Source organism: Pelophylax lessonae (genome assembly GCF_965119305.1).
Source record: "Pelophylax lessonae genome assembly, chromosome: 4".
Taxonomy (NCBI): Eukaryota; Metazoa; Chordata; class Amphibia; order Anura; family Ranidae; genus Pelophylax; species Pelophylax lessonae.
In genome coordinates, this window is record NC_138771.1 from 289,522,470 (window position 1) to 289,550,048 (window position 27,579).

General features: G+C 43.0%; 2 protein-coding genes across 2 annotated transcripts in view; one reads left to right on the top strand and one right to left on the bottom strand.

Annotated features, from left to right (window-relative positions):
* ACSS3 (acyl-CoA synthetase short chain family member 3) overlaps positions 1–27,579 on the bottom strand; it is a 220,542-nt gene that overhangs the window by 161,285 nt on the left and 31,678 nt on the right. The window lies entirely within an intron of this gene.
* Positions 12,541–13,101, top strand: LOC309554795 (large ribosomal subunit protein eL21-like). The gene has a single exon (XM_082256496.1). The coding sequence runs from the start codon at positions 12,580–12,582 to the stop codon at positions 13,057–13,059; it is 480 nt and encodes a 159-aa protein (XP_082112622.1). The 5' UTR covers positions 12,541–12,579; the 3' UTR covers positions 13,060–13,101.

Sequence of the window (27,579 nt, forward strand, 5' to 3'; positions counted from 1 at the left end):
CTCTTTAGATAAATGTAATTCTTTGTAATTCTCAGCATGTTCTGTATTTTAGACTCTCTATAAATGGTCTGTAGTCAAAGCATCATTTTTCTACAAAATGATTTATTAGACAGGCAAATGTTTATAGACCTGGAATGCAGGATCTCTGATCTACTTTCCACAGACTCTTGGCCTCTAGTGAATCAAAAGCGCAGTCGAGGAAATTAATGTGAAAAAGCCAGTAATTTGTTCTACATAGTGCAAGTGTCCTTTTAAAACTAGGTCTACGTCTTTGTTAAGAGGATTGCTGAAAATTCTCTGCTGTAGCAGTTCATTGCAGATGAAAATCCACACTTAACCACTTCCATACAGAGCAGTTAGACCCCCTTCCTTCCCAGACCAATTTTCAGCTTTCAGCACTCTCACACTTTGAATGACAATTGCACAGCCATGCTACACTGTAACCAAACAAAATTTTTATCATTTTTTTTCACACAAATAGAGCTTTCTTTTGGGGGTATTTGATCACAACTGGGTTTTTTTTTTCTTCGTGATATAAGCAAAAAAAGAGCAAAAATTTTGAAAAAAAAAAAACACTTTTTTTTAGTTTTTATTATACAATTTTGCAAAAAATTAATTTTTCTTCATACATTTGGGCCAAAATTTATACTGCTACATATCTCTGGTAAAATTAACCCAAATTAGTGTATATTATTTAGTCTGTGTGAAAGTTATTGAGTCTAGAAGCTATGGTACCAATTACTGAAAATTGATCACACCAGATGTACTGATGGCCTATCTCCTTTCTTGAGGCCCTGAAATGTCAGGACAGTACAAATACCCCCCAAATGACCCCTTTTTGTAAAGTAGACAGTCCAAGGTATTTAGTAAGAGGCATGGTGAGTTTTTTGAAGTTATAATTTTTTCCCACAATTCTTGGGAAAATGAAGAAAAAAATGTTTTTTTCTTTTTTTTCCCAAAACGTTGTAAATTTATAAGCTATTTCTAACACATAGCATGTACACAGCAAAAATGACACCCCAAAATTCATTCTGCTACTCCTTCTGAGTATGGCGATACCACATGGTGTGAGACTTTTACACAGCCTGGCCACAAATAGAGACTCCACGTCCAAGAAGCCCCTTCAGGCGTTCTAGGAGCATAAATACACATAAAACTTTCTTACTACCTATCACACTTTTCAAGGCCCTAGAGCACCAATACAATGGAAAAGTCCACAAAATGACCCCATTTTGGAAAGCAAACACTCCAACGTATATTCTATGAGGCATTATGGGTCCTTTGAACATGTCATTTTTTTCCACAAGTTTTTGGAAAATGTGGGAAAAAAATAAAAACTTTTTTTTTTTTTTACACAAATTTGTCAATTTATAGGATATTCCTAACACATAGCATGTACACAGCAAAAATGACACCCCAAAATACATTCTGCCACTCCTCCTGAGTATGGCAATACCACATGTGTGAGACTTTTTCACAGCCTAGCCATATAGAGGGGCCCAACATCCAAAGAGCATCATCATGCATCCTAGCCACTTGCCTAGGCCTATTTTTGACATTTGGTGTTTACAAGCTAAAATCAGTTGTTTTGCTAGAAAACTGCTTAGAACCCCCAAACACTATATATTTTTTTTTTTAGCAGAGACCCTAGAGATTAAAATGGAGATTATTGCAATATTTTTTATCACACCGTATTTGCGCAGCGGTCTTCCAAACGCAATTTTTTTGGAAAAAATTCACTTTTTTTAATAAAAAAAAAAAGAAACCAGTAAAGTTAGCCCAATTTTTTTCCATGATGTGAAAGATAATGTTACGCCGAGTAAATAGATACCCAACATGTCATGTTTCAAAATTGCAAACGCTCACGGAATGGCGACAAACTTTGGTACTTAAAAATCCCCATAGGCGACAATTTAAAAATTTTTACAGGTTGCCATCTTTGAGTTACAGAGGAGGTCTAGGGCTCAAATTATTCCCCTTGCTCTAACGATCGCGGCGATACCTCACATGTGTGGTTTGAACACCGTTTACATATGTGGGCGGGGTTTCCGTATGTGTCGCTTCTGCGCGCGAGCTAACGGGGACAGGGTGCTTTAATTTTTTTTTTTTTTTTTTTACTATTTATTTTATTTATTATTTTTACACTGTTTAACAAAAAAAAAATGGATCATTTTTATTTCTATTACAAGAAATGTAAACATTACTTGTAATAGAAAAAGGCACGACAGGACCTCTTTTTTGTGAGATCTGGGGTCAAAAAGTCCTCAGATCTCACAAGTACACTAAAAGATAGAAAAAAAAAAATTATTATATAAAATGAAAAAAAAAAAAAAAAAAAAAAAAAAAAAGGACCTTTAAACCGGTTGCTAGGCAACAACATTTTGCGTAGCTCCAGTCCTCCAAGACCATAGAGTCAAGTGAGGGCAAGCTTGCCCTCACTCGACATCCTGTCTGTGAGGATCCGGGACCGGATCGTTTTCCCCGCTGCCGGCGGGTCCGGTAAGCGGGGAAAAGGACCGGACGCGGCGGGAGGGGGAGGGGGGGGCACCTCTTCCGTCATCCCGGAAGGGTGATCCCACAGCGAATCCGCCGCTGGGACCACCCTTATCAGAAAGCCAACCGTCCACCGTTTAAAAAAATACCAGGGTTATGGCAGCTATCTGCTGCCATAACACCGGTATTTAGGTTTAAACGGAGGACGTATATAAACCTTTTTGGACTTGGACATGGTGGCTGTATGAAGGGTGACAGGTACTCGGGTACTTTGTTGGGCAGGTGACAGGCAGGTGACAGGTACTCTGGTACTGATGAGCAGGTGGCAGGTACTCGGGTACTCCGATAGGCAGGTGACAGGTACTCGGGTACTCTGATGGGCAGGTGACAGGCAGGTGATAGGTACTGATGAGTAGTACTGATACTGATAGGTGATACTGTACTGATGGGTACTGATGATCAGTACTGATACGTGATAGGTACTGATGAGTACTGATGAGTAGTGATGGGTACTGATGAGCAGGCGGCAAGTACTCGGGTACTTCAGGCGTCAGGTACTCTGATGAGCAGGTGGAAGGTACTCGGGTACTCTGATGGGTAGGTGACAGGTACTCGGGTACTCTGATGGGTAGGTGAGAGGTACTCAGGTACTCTGATGACTGGTACTCCGTTGACAGGTACTCAAAGTACCCGAGTACCTGTCATCAGAGTACCCGAGTACCTGTCATCAGAGTACCAGAGTATCCGTCATCAGAGTACCCGAGTACCTGTCATCAGAGTACCCGAGTACCTGTCATCAGAGTACCTGTGTACCCGTCATCAGAGTATCCGAGTATCCGTCATCAGAGTACCCGAGTACCTGTCACCAGAGTACCTGCGTACCCGTCATCAGAGTACCTGCGAACCTGTCATCAGAGTACCCGAGTACCTGTCATCAGAGTACCCAAGTACCCGTCATCAGAGTACCCGAGTACCTGTCATCAGAGTACCCGAGTACCTGTCATCAGAGTACCCGAGTACCTGTCATCAGAGTACCCGTCATCAGAGTACCTGAATACCTGTCACCAGCCCATCAGAGTACCCGAGTACCTGTCATCAGAGTACCTGATGGGCTGGTGACAGGTACTCGGCTACTTTGATGGGCTAGTGACCGGTGCTCTTTATTGGGGGGGGGGCAATCAGTGTGTTTGGGGTGCACTGTAATTGGTAACTAGCTGTTACCACACTCTCTTCCTCACACAGGATCAGTGTGTGAGGAGGAGAACACGGTGACAGCTAGTTACCGTGTTCTCTGTTGACATTTGTGACCGGCTGTGATTGGACACAGCCGGTCACGTGGTAAAGAGCCAATTTCATTGGCTCTTTACCTAGATCGGGGATCGACTCTGTCCGAGGGACGAGCCTCGTCCCCGATCGCTGCTCTGCACACCCCCGGGGCCGCGCATTGCAGAGAGAACGAGCGGCTCGTGCTGGAGCCGCTCATGTGATCGGCTGTGATTGACACAGCCGATCACATGGTAAACAGCCAATTTCTATTGGCTGTTTACCTTGATCAGGGATGGGCTATGTCCGAGGGACGAGCCTCATCCCTGATCGCTGCGCTGCGCGCCCCCCGGGCGGATCCGTACAACCACCATGCCGACGTCATATTACTATGACTCGGTATGGAAGTGGTTAAAGTGGTATTGAGCTCAAAAGCAAACGTTTATTATATTGCAGCTTACCAGTTCTTAGATGCAATGGGTGCATTAGTTTCCTTTTTTTATGGTCCATGCACACTGGCTTAAAAAAATAAAAAATAAAATAAAAAAATAAATCTGCTTTTAGAGGGGCATAGGGGTTGATTTACTAAAGGCAAATAGACTGTGCACTTTGCAAAGTGCAATTGCACTCTGCAAGAGCAGTTGCTCCAGAGCTTAGTAAATAAGCAGAAGCTCTCCTGACTTCCATCATCCAATTATGTGCAAGCAAACATGCATTTTTTTTTTTTTTTTCCTTGCATGTGATTGGGTAGTCTTCGCAAAGTGAAGCTTTACCTCATTTACTAACCTCTGGAGCAACTGCACTTTGCAAATTGCACAGTTTTAGAGACAAAAAAAAAAAAAAAAACCTTCAGTCTTGCATTTTTGAGAGTTTTCTGGCAGGAAAAAAAAAAAAAACGTTAATGCTCCTAAACGCCTATACGAAAAATGCTTTATGTGAGCATTTTTTTTTCTGCCAAAAGAACTCTGAAGAACTTTGTTCTGAATAGACAAGCTCCATCCTAAGCTCTCCTCCCCCCTCCCTCCCAAAACAAATTTATCTCCTGTGTTGGGAAAACTTCTCAGAAGTGACTCATGCTTAGAACAGAGGAACGAAGCACCAGAGAGAAACCACTCTTAAAGAAAAGTAAACACTGCAGATACTGTATATGTGCTTTTCTCAGATTCCATAACTGAGGTTTACAACCACATTAGGCAAGGTTTACATTAGCTGCGGCCACGGCTCGCAGCAGGGGGTCCGGTGTGTCCCTGTTCATCGTTTCAGGTGAGAATTAGGTCAGAGTTTTCACCTGAATTTGGACCTAAAGAGAGCCAAAGATGCACATGATCCTTTTCCAGTGCGGACCACGGCCGTCCCGGGGATGTGTGAACAGGCTCCATTGAGAGATGGTGACAGTCTCCTGTAATGCAAATTGGATGCAGGGAAACCAGCATCCAATTTGCATAAGTGCGAACCCAGTCCTAAAGTCCAGGGTCTTATGTTGTATGGAACAGGTTGTGCAGATCCAGCACATAGCAGGAAATCACGATTAAAAAAAAAAAAAAATCTTGTTTAAAATAATTTTAGGAGGCAGAGGGGGGTTAAAGTATAACTAAAGGCAAAACACTTTTTTTACTTTTGGATAGAGTGAAGAGGGATTAGAACACCTATCCATTTTTGTTGCGGTCTGTGCCCCCATTAGGGAGAGTCACCCTATTTGTCCTTTTTACTGTTATCATTGAAAGTACCACCCCTTTCACACTTATGCAACCTAAAAGTCGTGCGATTTTGCTGCAATTTTGTTGCCACGATTTTACAACGATTTTGACTAGATTTGAAGTAATGCCTATGTCTTTGGACCTCAAAACGCATTAAAATCAGCCCAAAGTAGTGCAGGGACTACTTTGAAGTTGTTGGGACTTGAAGTCATACAGATATGAACGGTACTCATTGCAAATCATGGAGTACGGCTTGTCATGCGACTTTGCAGTCCCAAATCGCAGGAAAAGTCGCAAAAGCGTGAAAGGGGCCTAAAAGTAAAAGAAAATGGCAGATTTTGGGTTGTCCCCAGAAAAAACATTGGTTCTGGTGACCTGGGGGTCCCTCAAAGAATTCCCTTAATTTGCAGAGATTTCCTCTCAATTCCCATTTGGCTTTGGGACATAAAGTGAAGGGAAATCTTCGCAATGGGATACACATGGCAAAAAAAAAAAAATCTGACAGGTTTTATAACCCTCATTTGCTCTATCCAAAATGGAAAAAAAAACCCCTGAAAATTGTATCATACTTACCATAATTTTCCTTTCCTGGTGCCTATCCATGGCAGCATACAGGTGATAGAGCTCTGCCTCGACTCCTCCCTCTGGACCAGTGAATAGCATAAAAGAAAGGCATAACCCCCTGTCCCAACATTCTCCTTAATATAGAATACCAAGGGTAGGAGGGTATGCTGCGATAGATAGGCACCAGGAAAGGAAAATGACTGTAAGTATAATACAATTTTCAGTTTTCCTGGTGCCTTCATGGCAGCATACAGTTGATAAATAACTAGCTCAAAGGGGTGGGATAATGCTGAAAATAAGTATTTTATTTTAGAAAGGACATAGCAGCTTGAATCGACCTTGGAATTGTCCTTCTCCCGAACTCCATGGACGCGAGAGCCCCTGGATCAATATAGTAGTGCCTAAGGAACAAATGGCGAGAAGACAAGGTGGCGGCCTACAAACCATCTCCAAGAAAACATTAGCCCTTGCTGCCCAAGAAGCCGAGACTGCCCTGGTTGAGTGAGCATTCACCTGTGAAGGGGGGTCCATGTTTCTTGTTTTGTAGGCCTTCCAAATTAGCTTCACGACCCAGGAAGCCAGGGTCCTGCTGGTAACTTCCTTGCCCCTGTAACTGCCGAAGGGGACAACAAAAAATCTTTCAGAGCTTCTGAATGATTTAGTGGCTTCCAGGTAGGCTCTGAACACTCTAGAAATTTCTAAGTCGTGACAGGACTTTGAATCTGAATCTAATACCACCAAGGTTCCAGTAGGTGACTTGGAGTTGGTACTTTAGGTGTGATACCGTGAAGAGGGCGAAGCTCCACCCTGTCTGGGAAGGAGGAGATCTGGTCGTCATCTATACCAAAAGGCGTGGAGCTCTGAAATCCTTCTACAGGATGTAACAGCCAAGAGGAATGCAGTCTTTAGCGTAAGATTTTAGATTGATGCTTGCTCTATAAGGGAAAATGGCTGACTGGATAGAGCTTGGAGCACCAAGGACAAGTGACCACCAAAGGATCCTCTGCCCATCTTCTATTGATTGCGGCGGATATTGCTGCTACCTGTGCCTTGAGAGAGCTTAGGCCAAGCCCCAAATTAAGACCTGTTTGAAGGAAATTCAGCACATCAGATGTGGAGGAAGAGACTGGGTTCAATTCACGTCCAGAAGCAAATGACAGGAACTGGTCCCAGATACTTGAAGATACTGTATTTGTTGTAGGTTTTCTGACCTTCAGCAGAGTAGATATGACCCCTGGAGAGCAGCCTAGGGACTCAAACCTTCGCCTCTCATTCTCCAAACTCGAAGTTCCAACCTCTGAAGATTCGGGTGGGTTAGTCCCCCCTGAGACAGCAGTTGAGGAAAAAGAGGAATCCTGATAAGGGGACTCACACTGAGGTGCATGGCTAAGGGAAACCTTGGCCTCCTCGGCCAGAATGGTAGTATTGCCAGCACCTGTACTGACTCTCTGAGGAGCCTCAATATCAGTGGTTTGGGAGTTCTAGTTTAAGTGCTACGTATACCTAAATAAGCTGCAGAAGTGAGAGCTTCATGGTAAACTACATTGCGGCTTGAGCTCCAATCTCAGTTGACACCTTCTGAGGGGAAACACGCAAAAAAACGCACTGTAGGTGGCCGAGCCACCACGAGAACCAGTGCTATATCTCCACAATTGTTTGTAAGTATCTTCTTTTTAAATAAACAATGATTTTTAAGTGATAATGCACTACTAGTCCTCCTTTACTTGAGCATGGTGGCGATACATGCAGCACTTTGAAGGAACAAGGCCTTAAAGCGGAGTTCCGGGCAAAAAAATTGACCTAATCGAATTTGTGGCCATCCGCTTGCTCTTCTTCACCTGAAAAGGAATTGGATAGTTAGGATTATTTTTTTTACTTACCTTGTAATTGTAGAAAGAAATACTCACCTATTTTCCACTTCCTCCCTCTGTGGCCGCGGCCCGCGCCGTCACTTCCGGTTTGCAATGATTCCTGGGAGCTGAACGTCATCGCTCCCAGGAATCAATGCGACGGCACTGGCCCCGCTTGTCACTTCCGGTGCGACGCTGCATTCCCTGCTAAACAGCTTCTGGGCATGCCCAGAAGCTGTGTAGGAATGCGGCGCCGCACCGGAAGTGACGAGAGGGTCGGTGAAGGCGCATTCTGGGAGAAGAAAATGCGGAAGAGGACGCAGAAGAGGATCGCGCTGGCTTCAGCTGCCCACAACAGAGATGGCAACGCTGTAGAAGAGTGAGTATTTCTTCTTGCAGGTAAGTGCAAACTGGGACAGATCAGAGGCTAGCCATTGTGGAATGTACTAGCCCTGACTGTCCCGGGGGTATGTTCATTGAAAAAATGTTTTTGTGCCCGGAATTCCGCTTTAACACCATTCAAAATCACACTTTTTGGACTGTGTTAGATCATTAGTTCTTTGGAACTTTATTTGTATTCTGTGCATCCAGTTCTATATGTACTTCAATTGCACTTTAGTTATATATATGTTGTTACATATTATCATTTGATGTTTCGGTGCAAATGAGTATATGAATTATGATGGATTTTGCACTATACATTTACACATATATTTTTTTCCTTTGGGATATTTATTTTATGACAGCGCACTTTATGTATATATTGGTTCATGGTAAACTAACAACAGCTCTGAATATGAATGTACTGAGATATCAGGAATTGGAAGCATCTCTCTGTAGTTAATAAAAAATAGAGTATATATATATATCTATACACATATACAGGATGATTCTGCTCAGTAGTAGATGTGTAGGTAGTAAGTCCACATGAGTCAGGATCTGTGGTTAAAGGCTTTCTGAAAGCCTTTCTTGAAAACAAAAAGTAAATTTCAACACCTTGGTTTCCCATGTAGGGGATTTCAGCTTCACACAGAAAATGTAAAAAGAAAAATGCTGTGCCACCTAGCTCTTTCCAGCAGCACAGCTGCTCCTGTCTCTGGCCTCTCAGACCTGGTTCTCTGGGTTTTCTTTAATCACTCAGCCTTTAGCTACAGCCCCCTGATATATAGGCCCACTCCTGGTCTAGTGGGAGTGGTTCTCCTGACACCCTGCACTGTCTCACTCTCTTAAGGACTACCTCCAGTCCCATGGACTCGCTAGCCAGCTCAGCTTTCTCCCCAGACTTGTGCAGCTGTCCCAACTCTCCCAGTCCTGTGGGCAAGGGATGCCCCCAAACATGGTGTGCAGTCTCTTGGCAGGAACACATGTGCATCCTTGCAAGAGCACATAGCTCTCTCCGAACAGAGCTCTGTCTCTAAATCAGGGGTCTTCAAACTATGGCCCTCCAGTTGTTCAGGAACTACAATTCCCATCATGCCTAGTCATGTTGTGAATGTCAGAGTTTTACAATGCCTCATGGGATGTGTAGTTCTGCTACAGCTGGAGGGCCGTAGTTTGAGGATCCCTGCTCTAAATGGAAGCTTTGAAATAGGGATATGCTTCTAAATAGCATGAACACCTGTGCACTCACATGGCCTGCAGGTCTCCAGCAAGACCCAGACAACGGAATGAAAGCTTTGTCCCACCCAAGACAAGTATAAGCCTTCAAGCTCCAGGACCAGTCCAGGATTACAAAACCCAGCGAAATCTGAAAACACAGTCTTCTCTGGTCACAATAAGTGCAAATGCAATTTCATGAGAAAGAGAGAGACAGAGACAGGGAGTGTATCTATACACCTTTGAGGAGCGAAGGCCACTTTAGTGACTTGGTAATCGGTCATGGGCCACAAATGAGCAGATGACATGTCCGTGTCCACTCTGCATATGCAGAGCAGACACAAACACAGCCTGCTCTACTCTATGAGCCCTCCAATACGATCCTTCTAGACAGAAGGGGAGGGATCTTCTTCTGTGTTTTTAAGGGGATCGGATTGGAGATAGGCGGGTATAAAAATGGACACAAGTCCATTTATATCTGCTGCTCTATAGAGGTGAATGGAGGGTCGGATTGGGTCCACCTGAAAAACAGACAGGCAGACCCGATCAGACTGATCGTGTGAAAGGGGCATAAGGCTGCTTTCACACGGATGCACCGTGGTTTACCTGCACTTCAACCAACCTCAATTTTCACTTCTTCCCCAGGATTCCTGCAGGTATCGTTGGCTGCTGCTGTCTCCCAGGTGGGTATGGCTGGTGGCTGCTGCTGGCTGTCCACCAGGGCTGGTACTGCTGGTGGGTACTGCTGGCGCGTACCGCTCGTGGGTAATGCTGGCATGTACTGCTGGTGGGTAATGCTGGCGTTTACTGTTGGTGGGTACTGCTGGGTGGTACTAGTGGCCGGTACTGCTGGCTGGTACTGCTGGTGGGTACTTCTGGTGGGTGCTGCTGGCTGGTACTGCTGGCTGTTACTACTGGCAGGTACTGCTGGTTGGTACTGCTGGTACTGCTAGCTGGTACTGCTGGTGGGTAATGCTGGCTGGTACTACTGGTTGGTAATGCTGGCGTGTACTGCTGGTTGGTACTACTGGTGGGTACTGCTGGCGGGTTCCCAACCCACCGTCCATCCCTGAGCATCATTGTGACAGTAGCCGCGCTGGAGGAAGCATGCAGCTCCAGTAGAGAGCAGAGCCGATGCTTCCTGTATCGCTCCTGTGACTGTCACAGGCGGAGTGCATTTGGTATCTCTCCGCCTGTGACAGAAGCCGGCGATATACAGCTCGCATACAAAGGGCAGTCCTGCAGGACATGGCTGCCTACGGGAACAGCATTCATACTGTGGAAAAAATACAGGAACGCCATTCCCATACATTCCTGCAGGAATTGAGCCCTGCAATGGGGCCAAAATCATGCTGGAAGCACACCAAAGCAGTACAGGAACCTTTACCTAGAACGCTCTGTGCTAAGTCGCATGTATGTGAATATGCACAATTGAATACAATGTGATTTCCATTGTCATGTGATTCAAGTTTCATCTGAAATTGCACTACTGTGAACCAGGCCCTAAAATGCTTTCAAAATGTTTGCGGGCTTTCACGGTCATAGAGCTGCCTGGTTGCGTTGAAGATCAGCACTATACCAATATACATTTGTATAATAATAGGGCCTATAAAAATGGTCTCACTTTCTAATTTACAAAGAAATCTTCACGTTATCTTATCTAAAGTGATAACCCGTTTATATTGAGCTGGTGTAGGTACTGTATATCCTAGCTACATTCTTTGCTTCAGCCTTGAACACATAATATTGCTTAACAGCTGCTGCATATCAGGTTGTATTGTGAATAAACAAAAGTCAGTGTTCATGCCTAAAAGTCCCTTTATGCACAAGACAAACCTCCTGAACCCAGCCTGTATGGACACCATGGTAACTTGCTGAATTGAAAAAGCTGCCAGGCAGTGCAAACTCAAAAAAAAAAGAATCTAACATAGTCTAACAGTCTAACAATTTGGTTCATTATAAAATAGTTTTTGCCCGACATCCTTGATGGTGAAAATGCATTTCTATCAAAAATCATCCTTACTCAGCAAAAGGTGAAACACAGAAGCTAACACTAAAGCATGAATGTGCTGGAATGTACACTAAACAAGAGGGGAGCACACAGGAACATACCAAGTACAACAATTGACAAATAGGCTGCTGTGGCAGCACCAGACACTTGCCAGAAAAGGGGCACTGCAACTTTAACATTTGCACAAACTTGACACAAAATGCAAAATAGAGATATCTTGAACAAATAATTCACAGGGACAGAAGGTAATAAACACCAGGCTGAATATGTGACATTGAGAAATATACTCTGCAAGAGCACTTAAAGGACAGCTGTACTTTTAACCTTTAGAGAATAAAAAATGATCCTTTAGAGCAGGGATATGCAAACTGTGGCCCTCCAGATGTTGCAGAACTACAAGTCCCATGAGGCATAGCAAGACTCTGAGAACCACAAGCATGACACCCAAAGGCAGAGGCATGATGGGACTTGTAGTTTTGAAACAGCTGGAGGACCACAGTTTGCATATCCCTGCTTTAGAGCTTCCCCCAGCTCACGACCTCAGTGTGGCCAACATAGCAATATTTTCCCCCCTCGACCCCAATCTGGAGATCTTTTCTGTGTGGTTCTGCCCAGCTCTGCAAAGCATTTACATAAAAAGTCCCAACCAATGTGGGTTACCCTGAGGCAGGAGACTAAAGGACAATTTACCTAAAGATGAAGTTGTCATTTAACTGTGTCTAAGAACATTGTCCAATTTGCCCCCACGAGGAGCCCATATGTAAAAATAGCAGTAAAAAAACAGTCCAATCATGTCTTATTTTATTAGGTGTAGAAATAAAACAGGGAATCCAGTTAGGACTCTTGTAGAGAACCTTCCCCTACTGTTCTTTAACACCAAATTAGTATTCTGCCCTGCAGATGTTTTGCATCATGCCTCTGCTGATCGAATGGAAAACCTCCCAGTCTTTCTGGTTGTGGCAGGAATGCTGTACATCCAAACATCTTTTTTTTTCTACCATGCCCTGGTGACAAGTATTTTCTATTTCCTAAAAAACATCTATCAAGAAAAAGTTACTAGCCGCCGGACCTGCCATCTTGCAGTAGGGGCAATTGTTAGTGAAATATGACAAACACAAGAGGCAAAAGGCGAGGAACCCGTTATATGTTCTCTAGACCCTTCCGCAAGCATGGTCCGGTGCCACTGTCAACCTATATGCGCATCTACAAGAAGGGGGATATTGTGGACATCAAGGGTACAGGCACAATCCAGAAAGGTATGCCACACAAGTGCTACCATGGCAAGACTGGCCGGATCTACAATGTCACACAGCATGCTGTTGGAATAATTGTGAACAAACAAGTCAAGGGTAAGATTCTTGCCAAAAGAATCAATGTCCGTGTAGAGCACATCCGCCACTCAAAAAGTAGAGACAGTTTCCTGCAGCGTGTGAAGGAGAACGAGAGGAAGAAAATTAAAAAGGAGAAGGGCACCTGGGTGGAGCTAAAACGTCAGTCAGCCCAGCCAAGTGAAGCTCACTTTGTCCGAACATTTGGAAAGGAACCTGAGCTCCTTGAGCCAATTCCATATGAGTTCATGGCATAAAGTACTGCTATTAAAACACAGTTTTCTCAAAAAAAAAAAAAAGAAGAAGAAAAAGTCACTAGGGTTGGGACAAACTAGAACTACACTATACTGTCAAAGGTATTGGCATGCCTGCATTTACACGCACATTAACTTTAATGGCATCCCAATCTTAATCTGTAGGGCTCAATTTTGACTTCTGGGCGGCTGTCTGCAAGGTTTAGGAGTGTGTCTATGGGAATGTTTGACCATTCTTCCAGAAGCGCATTTGTGAGGTCAGGCACTGATGTTGATTGAGAAATCGTGGCTCACAGTCTCCGCTCTAATTCATTCCAAAGGTGTTCTATGAAAGTTTTGGAAATTTGGAACATAGCTATGATGATAACAAGCAAATATCTAAAAGGGCAGTTCTGCTTTAATATTAGCCATGGCATTGGTACCTCTAGAATGCCCTTAAAGATAAACACCAGGCATGATCTTTATTACATACCTAAAGTAATTCTAAAGGAAAACAACATGTCATACTTACCTGCTACTAACATTGGCTTTTGCTGCCTCGATCTCCAATGAGGAGAGAGAAAGATGCTGCTCTTGGGCACAGCGCTGGATCAAGGTCAGGCTCAGGTAAGTATAATTGGGGGCTGAACACAAGAGGTTTTTTACCTTAATGCAGATAATGCATTAGGGTAAAAAAAAATCTTCTACTTTTAGAACTACACTGTTCAAAAAAATAAAGAAACACTTTTTTAATCAGAGTATAGCATCAAGTAAATTAAATTCCTGGGATATTAATTTGGTCAGTTAAGTAGCAGAGGGGGTTATTGATCAGTTTCATCTGCTTCTGTGTTAAGGAAATTAACAACAGGTGCACCAGATGGGCAACAATGAGACATCCTCCAAAACAGGAATGGTTTTACAGGTGGAGGCTACTGAATTTTTTTTCCCTACTCATCTTTTTTCACTGTTTTTCACCAATTTTGGCTAGGGTCAATGTCCCTACTGGTAGCATGAGGAGATACCTGGACTCAATAGCGGCTGCACAGGCAGTCCAACTCCTCCAGGATGGCACATCAATACGTACCATTACCAGAAGGTTTGCCCAGCATGGAGGAGATTCCAGGAGACAGGCAGTTACTCTAGGAGAGCTGGACAAGGCAGTAGAAGGTCCTTAACACATCAGCAGGACCAGTATCTGCTCCTTTGTGGCCACTGGTGTGAATGTGAATGTCTCGGACCAAACAATCAGAAACAGGACTTCATAAGGGTGACTTGAGGGCCCGACATCCTCTAGTGGGCCCTGTGCTCACTCGCCAACACAGTGGAGCTTGATTGGCATTTTCCACTGAACACCAGAATTGGCAGGTCCGCCACTGGCACCCTGTGCTTTTCTCAGATAAGAGTAGGTTCACCCTGAGCACATGTGACAGGCATGAAAGGGTCTGGAGAAGCCGCGGAGAATGTAATGCTGCTTATAACATCAATCAGCATGACCGGTTTGGTGGTGGGTCAATGATAGTCTGGGGAGCTTGGACCCATGGAGGGACTCACAGACCTCTACAGGCTAGATAATGGCACCCTGACTGCCATTAGGTATCTGGATGAAATCCTTGGACCCCTAGTCAGACCCTACGCTCTTGCAGTGGGTCCTGGGTTCCTCCTGGTGCACGGAAATGCCTGTCCTCATGTGGCAAATGTTTGGAGCCAGTTGCTGGAGGATGAAGGAATTGATACCATTGAATGGCCCCCACGCTCACTTGACCTAAATCCAATAGAACACCTCTGGGACATTATGTTTCAGTCCATCAGACGCCACCAGTTTGCATCTCAGTCTGTTCAGGAGGTCAGTGATGCCCTGGTCTAGATCTGGAAGGAAATACCCCAGGACACCATCTGTTGTCTCATTAGGAGAATGCCTCAATGTTGTCAGGCATGCATAAAAGCACATGGGGGGCATACAAACTACGGAGTACCATTTGGAGTTGCTGCATCATTTTTTCACTTTGATTTTTGGGGTATCTTTGAATTCAGCCCTCTGTAGGTTGATAATTTTCATTCCCATCAAAGGATGTGGCATCCTTTTGTTCCTAACACATTACCCTTTCCATATCAGTAAAGATATCCAGCATGGAATGGCAGCAAGGATAGGAAATGTCATTATAATGGGGGACCTTAATTATCCAGATATATACTGGGCAGAAGGAACCGCGCATTCATCCAAGGCTCGGCAGTTCCTAAATGTTTTTCAGGACAATTTCATAGGTGAAATGGTGAACGCACCAACAAGAAACAATGCGGTACTAGACCTACTGATTACCAACAATACGGACCTGATCACAGATATAGAAATATGGGGCAGCTTAGGAAACAGTGACCATAGGTCAATTCGTTTCAGTATAAATCATAGTAATAGGAAACACAAGGGTAATATAAGGACACTGAATTTCAAAAGAGCCAACTTCCCTAAACTGTGCTCTTTGCTAGACAATATCAAATGGGATAGAACCCTGGGAACAAAGAACACAGAGGAAAAATGGGAGTGCTTCAAGAGCATACTAAACAAAGGGATCGGCCAGTGCATTCCAAAGGGGAATACATTTAAAAGAGCTAAAATAAACCCTGGGTGGCTAAACTCCAACATAAAAATGCATATTAATACTAAAGAAAAGGCCTTCAAAAAATACAAGGCTGAGGAGTCATTGGCAGCATTCCAACATTACAAAGAGTGCAATAAGAAATGTAAAGGTGAAATCAAAGCGGCAAAAATAGAACACGAGAGACATATAGTGGAAGAGAGAAAAAAAAAAACCCATGAAATTCTTTAAATATATAAATAGTAAGAAAGCGAGGCCAGAACACATTTAAAGACGACGAAGGGAATCTGGCCACAGAGGACAAAGAGAAGTTAAATAATTTATTTTCTTCAGTCTTGACAAAAGAATTAACACAGCTTGTAATGATAAATTAAATAATACACCTCAGGAAGTACCCCCATGGTTAACAGAAGATAGACTTAGAACTAAAAAAGAGAAACTTAACATAAATAAAATAAATCACCGGGACCAAATGGCTTACACCCGAGGGTTCTTCAAGAATTCAGCCAGGTGATAGCCAGACCATTATTCTTGATCTTTATGGATAGTCTAGGCGCTAGCTGATTGGAAAAAAAAGCCAACGTGGTACCAATATTTAAAAATGGGCCGAGATATATCCCAGGTAACTATAGGCCGGTCAGCCTAACATCAGTAGTCTGCAAGATTTTGGAGGGGATGTTAAGGGACTCTATACAAGACTTTAGTAATGAAAATGGTATTAGGTATTAGTAGTAGTAGTAATCAGCATGGATTCATGAAAAATCATTCTTGCCAGACCAATCCATTAACCTTCTACGAAGAAGTGAGTTGCCATCTAGATAAAGGAAGGCCTGTGGATGTGGTGTATCTGGACTTTGCAAAGGCATTTGACACAGTTCCCCACAAACGCTTACTGTACAAATTAAGGTACGTAGGTATGGACCATAGGGTGAGTACCTGGATAGAGAACTGGCTCCAGAGGTGAGTCCAGAGGGTGGTGATAAATGGGGAGTACTCGAATTGGGCGGGTGTTGAAAGTGGGGTCCCCAAGGATCTGTCCTGGGACCAATCCTGTTTAATTTATTCATAAACGATCTCGTTATTTCCGGATGATACTAAACTAAGCAGGCCAATATCTTCTATGCAGGATGTAGAAAACTTACAAGCAAACCTGAAAAAAATGGGGTGGGCAACTACATGGCAGATGAGGTTTAATGTTGAAAAATGTAAAGTAATGCACTTGGGCATTAGAAACACAAAAGCGAGCTACTTGCTAGGGGGGACATCTGGGTGAATCTAAGATGGAAAAGGACCTGGGGGTCCTAGAGGACAACAGGCTTGGCAGTGGCATGCAATGCCAAGCCGCTGCAAGCAAAGCCAACAGAATACTGGCATATATAAAAAAGGGGATTCATCTTTGGCCACTGGGACAAACAACTACAATTATGGTCTGGAGGACCTATCCTCCACCACATGACTTGGATCCTCACCTGCCTTCTTACAGCACGGAGAACTATACTATCTCAGTGGGTCTCACCCTCCGCCCCATCCATTACCCAGCTGAAAAAGGAACTCCTGGCTCTTCTTCATAAAGACTACCTAAATACGGATTTCACCAATGCCTCCTCCAAAGACAGATTCAAAGCCAAATGGCGGGAATTCATGGAGATTACCCTTCCCCAACGAGATCTGGACTTCCACAACAAGACTTTCACATATCACTGAAGGCATCACCCAGTCACCACCCCCCCCCTCCCAAATCCTCTGCTGAGCACAGCACCATCTCCTACCATTCCTAGCTCCCCCTCTTTTTCTTTGTTTCCAGTTGTATACTTACTTACCTTATGTCACTACGACTGATTATCTACCTGCACAATGGTATCTAAAATGTGTTGCTTTAATTACCCTCTGTTTTGTTTACTTTTACTTCAATAAAATCTATTAAAAAAAAAAAAAAAAAAAGCGTGATTCGCTCGAGAAATAAAGAGATTATTCTCCCACTCTACAAGACTCTGGTCCGGCCACATCTGGAGTATGCCGTCCAGTTCTGGGCACCGGTCCTCAGAAAGGATGTGCTAGAACTGGAGAGAGTCCAGAGAAGGGCAACAAAAATAATTAGGGGAATGGAGGACATCAACTATGAGGAAATACTACAAGCATTGAACTTATTCTCTCTGGAGAAGAGACGATTGAGAGGGGATATGATATCAATGTACAAATACTGTACTGGTGATGACCATAGCATAAGGTACAAACTTTTCAAAGAAAGGGAATGCAATAAGACACGTGGCCACTCACTAAAACTAGAGGAAAAATGGTTTAACCTTAAAATACGTAAGGGGTTCTTTACTCTCAGAGCAGTTAGGATGTGGAATTCCCTTCCACAAGCAGTGGTATCAGCGGGGAGCATCGATAGTTTCAAAAAACTATTAAAGACCACAACATACAGGGGTATACAATGTACGGTTAACAGCAAACACAAACACATACATCATAGGTTGAACTGGATGGAATGATGTCTTTTTTCAACCTCACAAACTATGTAACTATGATATTTTTCCCCATTGAGATCTGATGTGTTTTCAAAGTATTCCTTAAAATTTTGTGAGCAGTGTACTTTTGGCTGGCCATACATTGATCGAAATTCAGCCGCTTTGGCAGGGACTGGCCAAATTTTAACATGTATAAGCAGGGTGGCTATACCAATCAACGTCTGTATAAGCGCCCTGTTGGATTCTTGCCACTCAATCAGTGCCACAGGTGTAGCCAGAAAATCTGATCAGTGTATCCTGACTGCAGGGAAAGTCAGAATACAATAGCACAGTAGGGAGGATTTTGTCAACCACCTTGAATGTGTAAATAGAGAAACCTACTGGTTGAACGAAAAAAAAAAAAAAAAAAATTACTCATCTATGGCCAGTCTTACAATGGTCCAGCTTGGATGCATATCTTATACCAGGAAAAGCAGACCATCACTGTAGTAGTAGGCGCTACTTCAGTTTCAGCAGCCATTTTCAGTGTCCTATGCCGAGTAGCCTCCTCTTTGCACACTGGTCCCAAGGGGGTGCTCGATTGGCACTGCCATTATTCCCATAATGCATTTTTTTTATTGAATACAAGGAGTTTTCTGATAGGACAGGGTGGAGAGGAAGGGCGGAGATGACATGAATTCAGACGGAAAATGGACGAGGTGTACCCAAAGCCGACTGACGAATCAGCTCGGGGTGCCAGTATTGTGAGATCCCTGGACAGTTAAGTGTCCTCCTATTAAATTTCAGCTTGTATTAATTAACCACTTGCCGACCAGCCGCCGTTGTTATACTGCTGCGGGTCGGCTCTCGACGTACATGTACACCGCTTCGTGTATCAGCATGGGCGCGTGCACTGCTGGAGGTGCCAATTGGTTAGAAGGAAGCCAATCAGCGGGTTCTGCGGCCGTGATGTCTGCCAGGCACCCGCGATCACTCCCCATGGAGACAGAGTGGTGGTCTTCCGGTGTAAACATGGCAGACCGCTGTTCATTCAGTGATGAACACAGGGATCCCGTGTTCCTCCTATTTAGGAACACAGGTCTCTTTGTTCATCCAGTGAGCCCATTCCCCACACAGTTAGAAAGCATCCCCTAGGCACGCATTTAACCCTTTGATCGCCTCTGGTAATAACTCCTTCCCTGCCAGTGTCATTAGTACACTAACAGTGGATATTTTTAGCACTGATTATTTTAGTAATGTCACTGGTCCACCCAAAAGTGTCAAAAGTGGCAGTTAGGCGTTTGATCTGTCTGCCGAAATGTGGCAGTCCTGCAAACAAATAAATAAATCACTGATCGCCGCCATTACTAGTAAAAAAGAAATAAATATGACATAAATCTTTCCCCTAGTAGACGCGATAACTTTTGCGCAAACCAATCCATATACACTTATTGGAATTTTCTTTACCAAAAATATGTAGCAGAATAAAAATTGGCCTAATTTATTATATATATATATATATATATATATATATATATATATATATATATATATATATATATATATATATATATATATTTTTTTTTTTTTATAGCAGAAAGTAAAATTTTTTTTTTTTTTTTTCAGAATTGTTGCTCTATTTTGGTTTATAGCGCAAAAAATAAAAAAATCACAGAGGTTATCAAATACCACCAGAAGAAAGCTCTATTTGTGGGGAAAAATGGACATCAATTTTATTTTGGGTACAGCATTGCACGATCATGCAATTGTCAGTTAAAGTAACGCAATGCCGTATCGCAAAGAATGGCCTGGTCATTAAGGGGGGTAAAACCTTCCGGTCATTAAGTGATTAAGGAATTTTGTGAATGGAAGCAGTGCTAAGCAAGCAATCTTCTGTGGTCGGTGTGCAGAGGAGAAGCTGCTCAGCACAGGATCTGGAAGGTCACGGTTATCACTGTAATGGAATCCACTAGTGCAGGGATTTTCAGTTTCCCCTTTGGGCTCCTCCGGTATGAGATGTTCATGCTTACATTGGTTCAAGAAAAATATAAATAAGCAATAAAAGTCATACCTGGAGTTCAGCTTTAACTGTCATTTCCTTTACCCCAATAGCAACAACATTAAGTAATATAGGTAAATGGATAACCATGTATAACCGGAGAGCTATGGATTCAGTGAACTTTTGGCTGTAAAGTAATCAGTTTGCGCAACATAAAATCATCATACAGAATACTCAATCACAAACACCTGTACAGGTTACACAATACTAATGACATTTCCATACACAGTGTTACAGAGGTTAGTTACATAGAGTTCAAGCTATGCGAACTAACAGCGTTTTACAAAGATATACTGTAACTCCACAGGTGTGCACATGGCAAACAAACCCTTTGTTTAAAGCATTTTCATTTATGAAATGCTGAATTACAAGCTGTGAAATAATTAGTTTAAAAAATTATCCATACCAAAAAAAAAAAAAAAAATCACTGATCACTGTATTAGTGTCACCACTTCCCTAAAAAGTGTTAAAAGTATCAGTTAGTGTCCGATTATGAATATCGCAATACCGCTATAAGCAGGTCCATCTTTAACCACTTAAGCCCCGGAAGATTTTACCCCCTTCCTGACCAGGGGGTATTTTGCGATTCGGCACCACGTGACTTTAACGGACAATTGCGCGGTCGTGCGACGCTGTACCTAAACGAATTTGACGTCCTTTTTTTCCCACAAACAGAGCTTTCTTTTGGTGGTATTTGATCACCTGTGCGATTTTTTGATCATGCGCTATAAACAAAAAAAGAGCGTCAATTTTGCAAAAATAACAATATTTTTCACATTTTTTTATATGAAATTAACCCAAAAAAAAAAAAGTAAAAATCAAAATTTAAAATTTTCGGCCAATTTGTTTTATGCTACCTATGTTTGGTAAAAAAAAAAAAAAAAAATCGCAAAAAGCGTATTTTGATTGGTTTGCGCAAAAGTTATCGCGTTTAACAAAGGAAAAGATTTTTGTCATTTTTGTTGTTTTTTTTTTTAACGCGTAATGGCGGCGATCTGCGATTTTTTTTGCGGTACTGCGACATTGGGGCGGACAGATCGGACCCTTGACTGACATTTGTGACACTTTTGGGGTTACCAGTGACATTTCTACAGTAATCAGTGCTATACATATGCACTGTTACTGTAAAAATGGTTGTGAAGGGGTTAACTTTATTTGGAAGGGAGGGGCTGTGTGTATCCCTAGGGGCGTGCTTTCTACTGTGATTGGCTGTGGCTTGAGCTGTAAGGACACTGATCAACGGATCTACATACTAGATCCGTTTTATCAGTGTCTTTACAGCGAGGAGAATGACAGGCAGCTTGTTTACACAAGCTGCCTGACATTCTCCCTCTCCCCCGCCGATCGCCGAGTGACCGGCGGACATCGGGTCCGCTGGTCACACGCGCGGGGGGGGTCCGTGACCACGCGGGAGCGGGAGCGCGCCTCCGGGGGCGCGCCCTCGCTCCCTAGACCCTCACAAGCTAGTGACGTAGCCCTACGTCACTTTGCCTGTGAGGGGCTGACTGCCGACGTAGATCGGCATTAGGCAGTCGGCAAGTGGTTAATATTGATTGGACCCTGGGCAAACTTTTTCTTGGGCCCTCCTGAATCCACTTATCAACTATTTGCAAGCAGTGCGGGCTCAAGGGGAAGCTGATTTGGGCCCCATACCAATGACTGGGCCCAGGGCAGCTGCCCCTTTTGCCCTGTGTTGAAGATGGCCCTGGCTATAAGTTGCTGATCACTGCCATTACTAGTAAAAAAAAAAAAAATATCCCATCTTTTGTAGACGCTTTAACTTTTGCGCAATATTTCGGGGGTTTTTTTTACCAAAAATATGTAGCAGAATACATATTGGCCTAAATTTAGGAAGAAATATGTTTTTTTTTTTTTTTTTTTAAATTTTTGATTAGATAGGTTTTATAGCAAAAAATAAAAAATATTTTTTTTTCCCCACAATTGTCGGGTTTTTTGTTTATAGCGCAAATAATAAAAAACGCAGAGGTGATCCAATGCCACCAAAAGAAAGCTCTATTTGTGGGTAAAAAGGACACATTTTGTTTGGGTACAGCCTCGTCAATTAAAGTAACGCAGTGTCGTATTCCAAAAAATGGTCTGCTCAGAAAGGGTGGGTAAATCTTCCAGTGGTGAAAGTAGAAGTCCATTCCAATCCTAACTATACCGAAACCTGCTCCCACCCTTATTCTAGGCTTATTCTAGGAACCCTGTAAAGGAAAGATAATCATACTTACCTCTGGTCACATGATTTATCCAGAAACCGGAAGAGAGCTCGCTGACAACACCTGCAATGCCTATGTGGTGACCTCACCCATATGCTTACTATGGGGCATCCGTTGTCAGCTCTCCCTCCTCTATACCGAAGCTGATTATGTGACTGCACCGGAGCACCCTCAGCATAGGTACAGTAAGTATAAATATCTTTCCTTGACATGGTAGTCAGAATATGCTTAAAATGGGGGTGGGAGCAGGTTTAAAAAAGTATGGCCAAAGCTTCTTTGGCCCTATTTCTCCTATGGATCATAGAAGTGCAGTTTGTGCTGCACTCCTGTGACCCATTTCAGTTGGGATCTACCCAGCAGCCTGGACAGGCAGCTGGCTCAGCCTCTAAGCAAGCCGCTGAGAGACCAAGCCAGCCTCTCCCACCCCCTATACAGCTGAGCTCTTCAGTGAGCACTGGAGGGCAGAGTAAGAGAGTGGTGACTAACTGTCATGGCTCTCTGCTCAGAGTGGAGGGGAGAACTGAGCAATCAGTGGTGTTTGATCACTTAGGTTCTCAGTGCGGAGGCGACAGGGGACAAATGCAGCATCGGATCCAATGCTGCATCCACCTAGTGAGTATAAATGTTTTTTTTTTTATAAAACTGAACCTCTTTGTTTAAGTTTAGTTAAGATTAGACTAGACATAAAGACAGTTACCCTAAGAGCAGGAAGATCAATGGACTACAAAAAGACTTGCCAGCGCCCTCGTAGTTAATTAAGAGCTACAAGCCAGCAACCACAATGGCTGATGGTACATGTAGGCAATAATTTAAAAGAAACTATAAATGAATGATGCAGTCATGTGGGAGGAATTGCACATAGCTGTGCAGTTTTCAAACTAGGACAGCGGGTTTGGGAAACTGATCCCCGACCCACAGTCACGAGGGGAGGGGGGGGGGACAAGAGGCTGCAGATGCTGGCACATGTTACACCCTAAAAATGGGTGGCATGTGTAACATGGTCCAAATGTGAACCTATCCTTTAAAGGTTCAAAATCAGAGCGCCTCTTTCAAGCCACATCTCTTTGTCCTCCGTGAAGCCTCAGTTGTCCCCCTTTTTGGTCTAAGGTCTACATCTTTATACAAATGTATTACAAAATGTATATTTTTCTGCATATTAGATGATTGCGCTCCATGTAAATAGGGTCGTGGGAGGAACATGCCTAATGCTTACCTACTGTGTGCTAAAAAGGTCCCTATCATTTAAGAAATGGGAGACATATGCAAAAGGTGCAGCTCTGCAAAGAAACCAATCAGCTTTCAGTTTTTTTTGTCAAAGCTTGATTGAATAAGCTGAAGTTAGAAGTGGATTGGCTACCATGCAGAGCTGCACCAGATTTTACACTCTCCAGTTTTATTAACCCTCCTCTTATGTTAGAATTCCGTTACTATCCATGATGTTTAGGGTCAGTTTTGACCCGTGTTTTTAATCAGCCATAAAATACCCTCTGAATAATTATTTATCATCAAATTTGTTTCTTACCTCTTGGTTACCTTGTTAGGCTTCTTTATCCTTGAAAAGATTGGTTTTAATATTTTTGGTGTGACCCCTAGACCTTTCTTTTGATAGCATACCTCTCATTGTCAAATTTAAAAAATGGTAAAATAAAGTCAGCAACTCTGAAATGAATTTGTCCTATGTTTCTTCACTTTATTTAGAGAAGCAGACAAGCAGGAAAAGAGATAGGCCCCTCCCTAACTACAGCTCACAGGGTTGAGAGGGGATTGGCTGTCAGTGTTACTAAGCAGAGAGAGTGTTTATGATTTCAGTTTTGGCACTTATTAGTGTCCTAAAATCCTATATTATAACTGGGTCAGAATTGACCCTAACACCATGAACGTCTTAATTTTCACCACAGTATTTTATAATTTAGTGAAAAGGATTATTTTTCTATTACATTGTTTAAATAGAGGTTCCTGACAAAGTAAAAAAATCTTGATGCAATAAACAAATTTATGTGATACTTATAGATATTCAAAACCTGAAAACGGGTCGGTTCTGACCCTAACACAAGAGGAGGGTTAAATCAACCGCAAAGTGTAAAATTGTTCTTCATGTGGTATACAGTGATTAATTTATTTATGCACACGTGGAAATTAATAACACAGCAGGAACAAAATACTATAAACATACACACATCATTGGCTTTGTTCTCTCTAAAAATGTATCCAGTGTTTATTTTGCATGTGTAGGTAAAAGGTAACATGCATTTGGAAACCACGCATATCTGCTTTTCACCTTCTGTGTATAACTTTCCATTTGTCAAAGGCATACCAAAAAAAAAAAAAAAAAAAAAAAAAAACACACATTCCAGCACAGTTAGAGAGCGAAAGAAAAACAACCTAGAATGGCAATGTTGCTTACCCGATCCTTGTACCAGGGCAGGAAACAAAGGAAGTAGAGAGATTACATTTTTCAATTGCAACAAGACCCTCCGTATTTGAAATAAATATATACACACACACACACACACACACACACATATATACATAATCTCACTAAAGTGTAAATTTGGTGTCCCCTTAAAAATAACACACACACACACACACACACAGTCATTAATGTCTAAACCGCTGGCAACAAAAGTGAGTACACCCCTAAGTGAAAATGTCCGATTGGACCCAATTAGCCATTTTCCCTCCCCAATGTCATGTGACTCATTAAGTGTTACAAGGTCTCAGTTGTGAATGAGGAGCAGGTGTGTTACATTTGGTGTTATCGCTCTCACTCTCTCATACTGGTCACTGGAAGTTTAACAGGGCACCTCATGGCAAAGAACTCTGAAGATCTGAAAAAAAGAAGAATTGTTGCTCTACATAAAGATTGCCTAGGCAATAAGAAGATTGCCAAGACCCTGAAACTGAACTGCAGCATGGTGGCCAAGACCATACAGCGGTTTAACAGGACAGGTTCCACTCAGAACAGGCTTCACCATGGTCAATCAAAAAAGTTGAGTTGACTTTGGGAAATAGATGTACGAGTGCTGCCAGCATTGCTGCAGAGGTTGAAGGTGTGGGGGTCAGCCTGTCAGTGCTCAGACCATACGCCGCACACTGCATCAAATTGGTCGGCATGGCTGTTGTGCCAGTAGGAAGCCTCTTTTAAAGATGATGCACAAGAAAGCACGCAAAACAGTTTGCTGAAAACAAGCAGACTAAGGACATGGATTGCTGGAACCATGTTCTGTGGTCTGAAGAGACCAAGATAAAAGAGTGTCATGGTCTGGGGCTGAATGAGTGCTGCCGGCACTGGGGAGCTACAGTTCATCGAGGGAACCATGAATGCCAACATGTACTGTGACATACTGAAGCAGAGCTTGATCCCCTTTGTTCGGAAACCGGGCCGCAGGGCAGTATTCCAACACGATAACGACCCCAAATACACCTCCAAGACAACCACTGCCATGCTAAAGAAGCTGAGGGTAAAGGTGATGGACTGGCCAAGCATGTCTGCAGAACTAAACCTATTGAGCATCTGTAGGGCATCCTCAAACAGAAGGTGGAGGAGCACAAGGTCTCCAACATCCACCAGCTTCGTGATGTCCTCATGGAGGAGTTGGAGAAGACTCCAGTGGCAACCTGTGAAGCCCTGGTACAAAATATTGACACTTTGGGCCCAATTTGGACATTTCCACCTAGGAGTGTACTCACTTTTGTTGCCAGCGGTTCAGCCAGTAATGGCTGCGTGTTAAGTTGTTTTGAGGGGGACAGCAAATTTACACTGTTATACAAGCTGTACACTCACTACTTTACATTGTAGCAAAGTATAATTTCTTCAGTGTTGAAAAGTTATAAAAACATATTTACAAAAATGTGAGGGGTGTACTCACTTTTGTGAGATACTGTGTATATATTTTTTTTTATCACAAAAAAACACTAAGTAATTATTTAAATGTAAATTAAAAATTTTTATATATATATATATATATATATATATATATATATATATATATATATATATATATATATATACATACATATACATATACACACACACACACATATATATATATATATATATATACACACACACACACACACACACACACACATACATACATACACTGACTGTCAGTCACCGATGTCTGCTCTGCCCCCAGAGCACTGGGCTGTGGATGGTGTGGGAGTGGCCGACTCAGGCTCTCAGCGGCTCACTGAGAGGGTGAGCTGGGTGCCGGTCCAGGCGTGTGGGCGGATCCCAACCATAGTGCTGCGATCTTGCCCAAACCTGGACCGGCACTGTGACATCAGTCGACAGCGGGCTTCACAGGAGTGCAGTTCGTTTTGCAAATTTCCGTTTTTCAAATGAGCTTTGACTGTACTCCTCCTTTAACAGGTATCAATGTGTACTTTCAATCACTCTCCATGGCAGCACCATGAGAAGAAAGCAACACAAGATGTTAGGCCCTAATGCATGCTCAGCATTGAGTTAAAAAAAACCTTATGAGTGCAGCCCCCCCCCCCACAAGACCCAAAACTTATACTTACTTGAGCCTGATCTCAATCCGGCGCTGTGCATGAGAGCAGCAGCACTCTCTGCTCCCTCCCTCCTCATAGGCTTAGAGGACAGCCTTTGACTCCTCTGCTATCAATCACAGCTGGTAAGGAGAGAAAGGGGGCGGGACCAAGCCACACTCTGTGTGTCAATGGACACACACAGCAAGGCTTGGGAGAGAGCCTGCATAAGTGCCTCCATAACAAATGTCTTGCTATGATGGGCCCAAAGCAGAGGTGATGAGCCAGGAGTGTCCTTGGAGGACCCAAGAAGAGAAGGATCAGGACTGCTCTGTGCAAAACCATTGGACAGAGTAGGTAAGTAAAACATGTTTGTTAATAAGTAGTAGCCTCTTCATTTTCAATATCAGGCTAGTGTGCAAAAAAAAAAAAAAAAAAACTATCATTCTTCCAATAGTCTCATTGTGTGTACGAGGCTTAAGTCTTTGACGGGTATGTTTGGTTTTAATTAATACTAAGGCTGGAGACACACTATTGCGAATTGAATGCGGGTTTCCCTGCATCCAATTCGCATGACAGGAGCGTGTTACTGGTTCCCAATGGAGCTCCTCTGGATCCCTGGGGCGGGCCGTGGAGTGCACTGCAGAAGAGTCCTGTGTGTCTTTGGCTTTGTTTCAGGTCTGAATTCAACAAAAAATTTGGACCTGAAATGGTGAACAGGATTG

Coding starts and splice junctions, on each gene's coding strand:
- LOC309554795 (XM_082256496.1), top strand. CDS start 12,580: ATGACAAACACAAGAGGCAAAAGGCGAGGAACCCGTTATATGTTCTCT.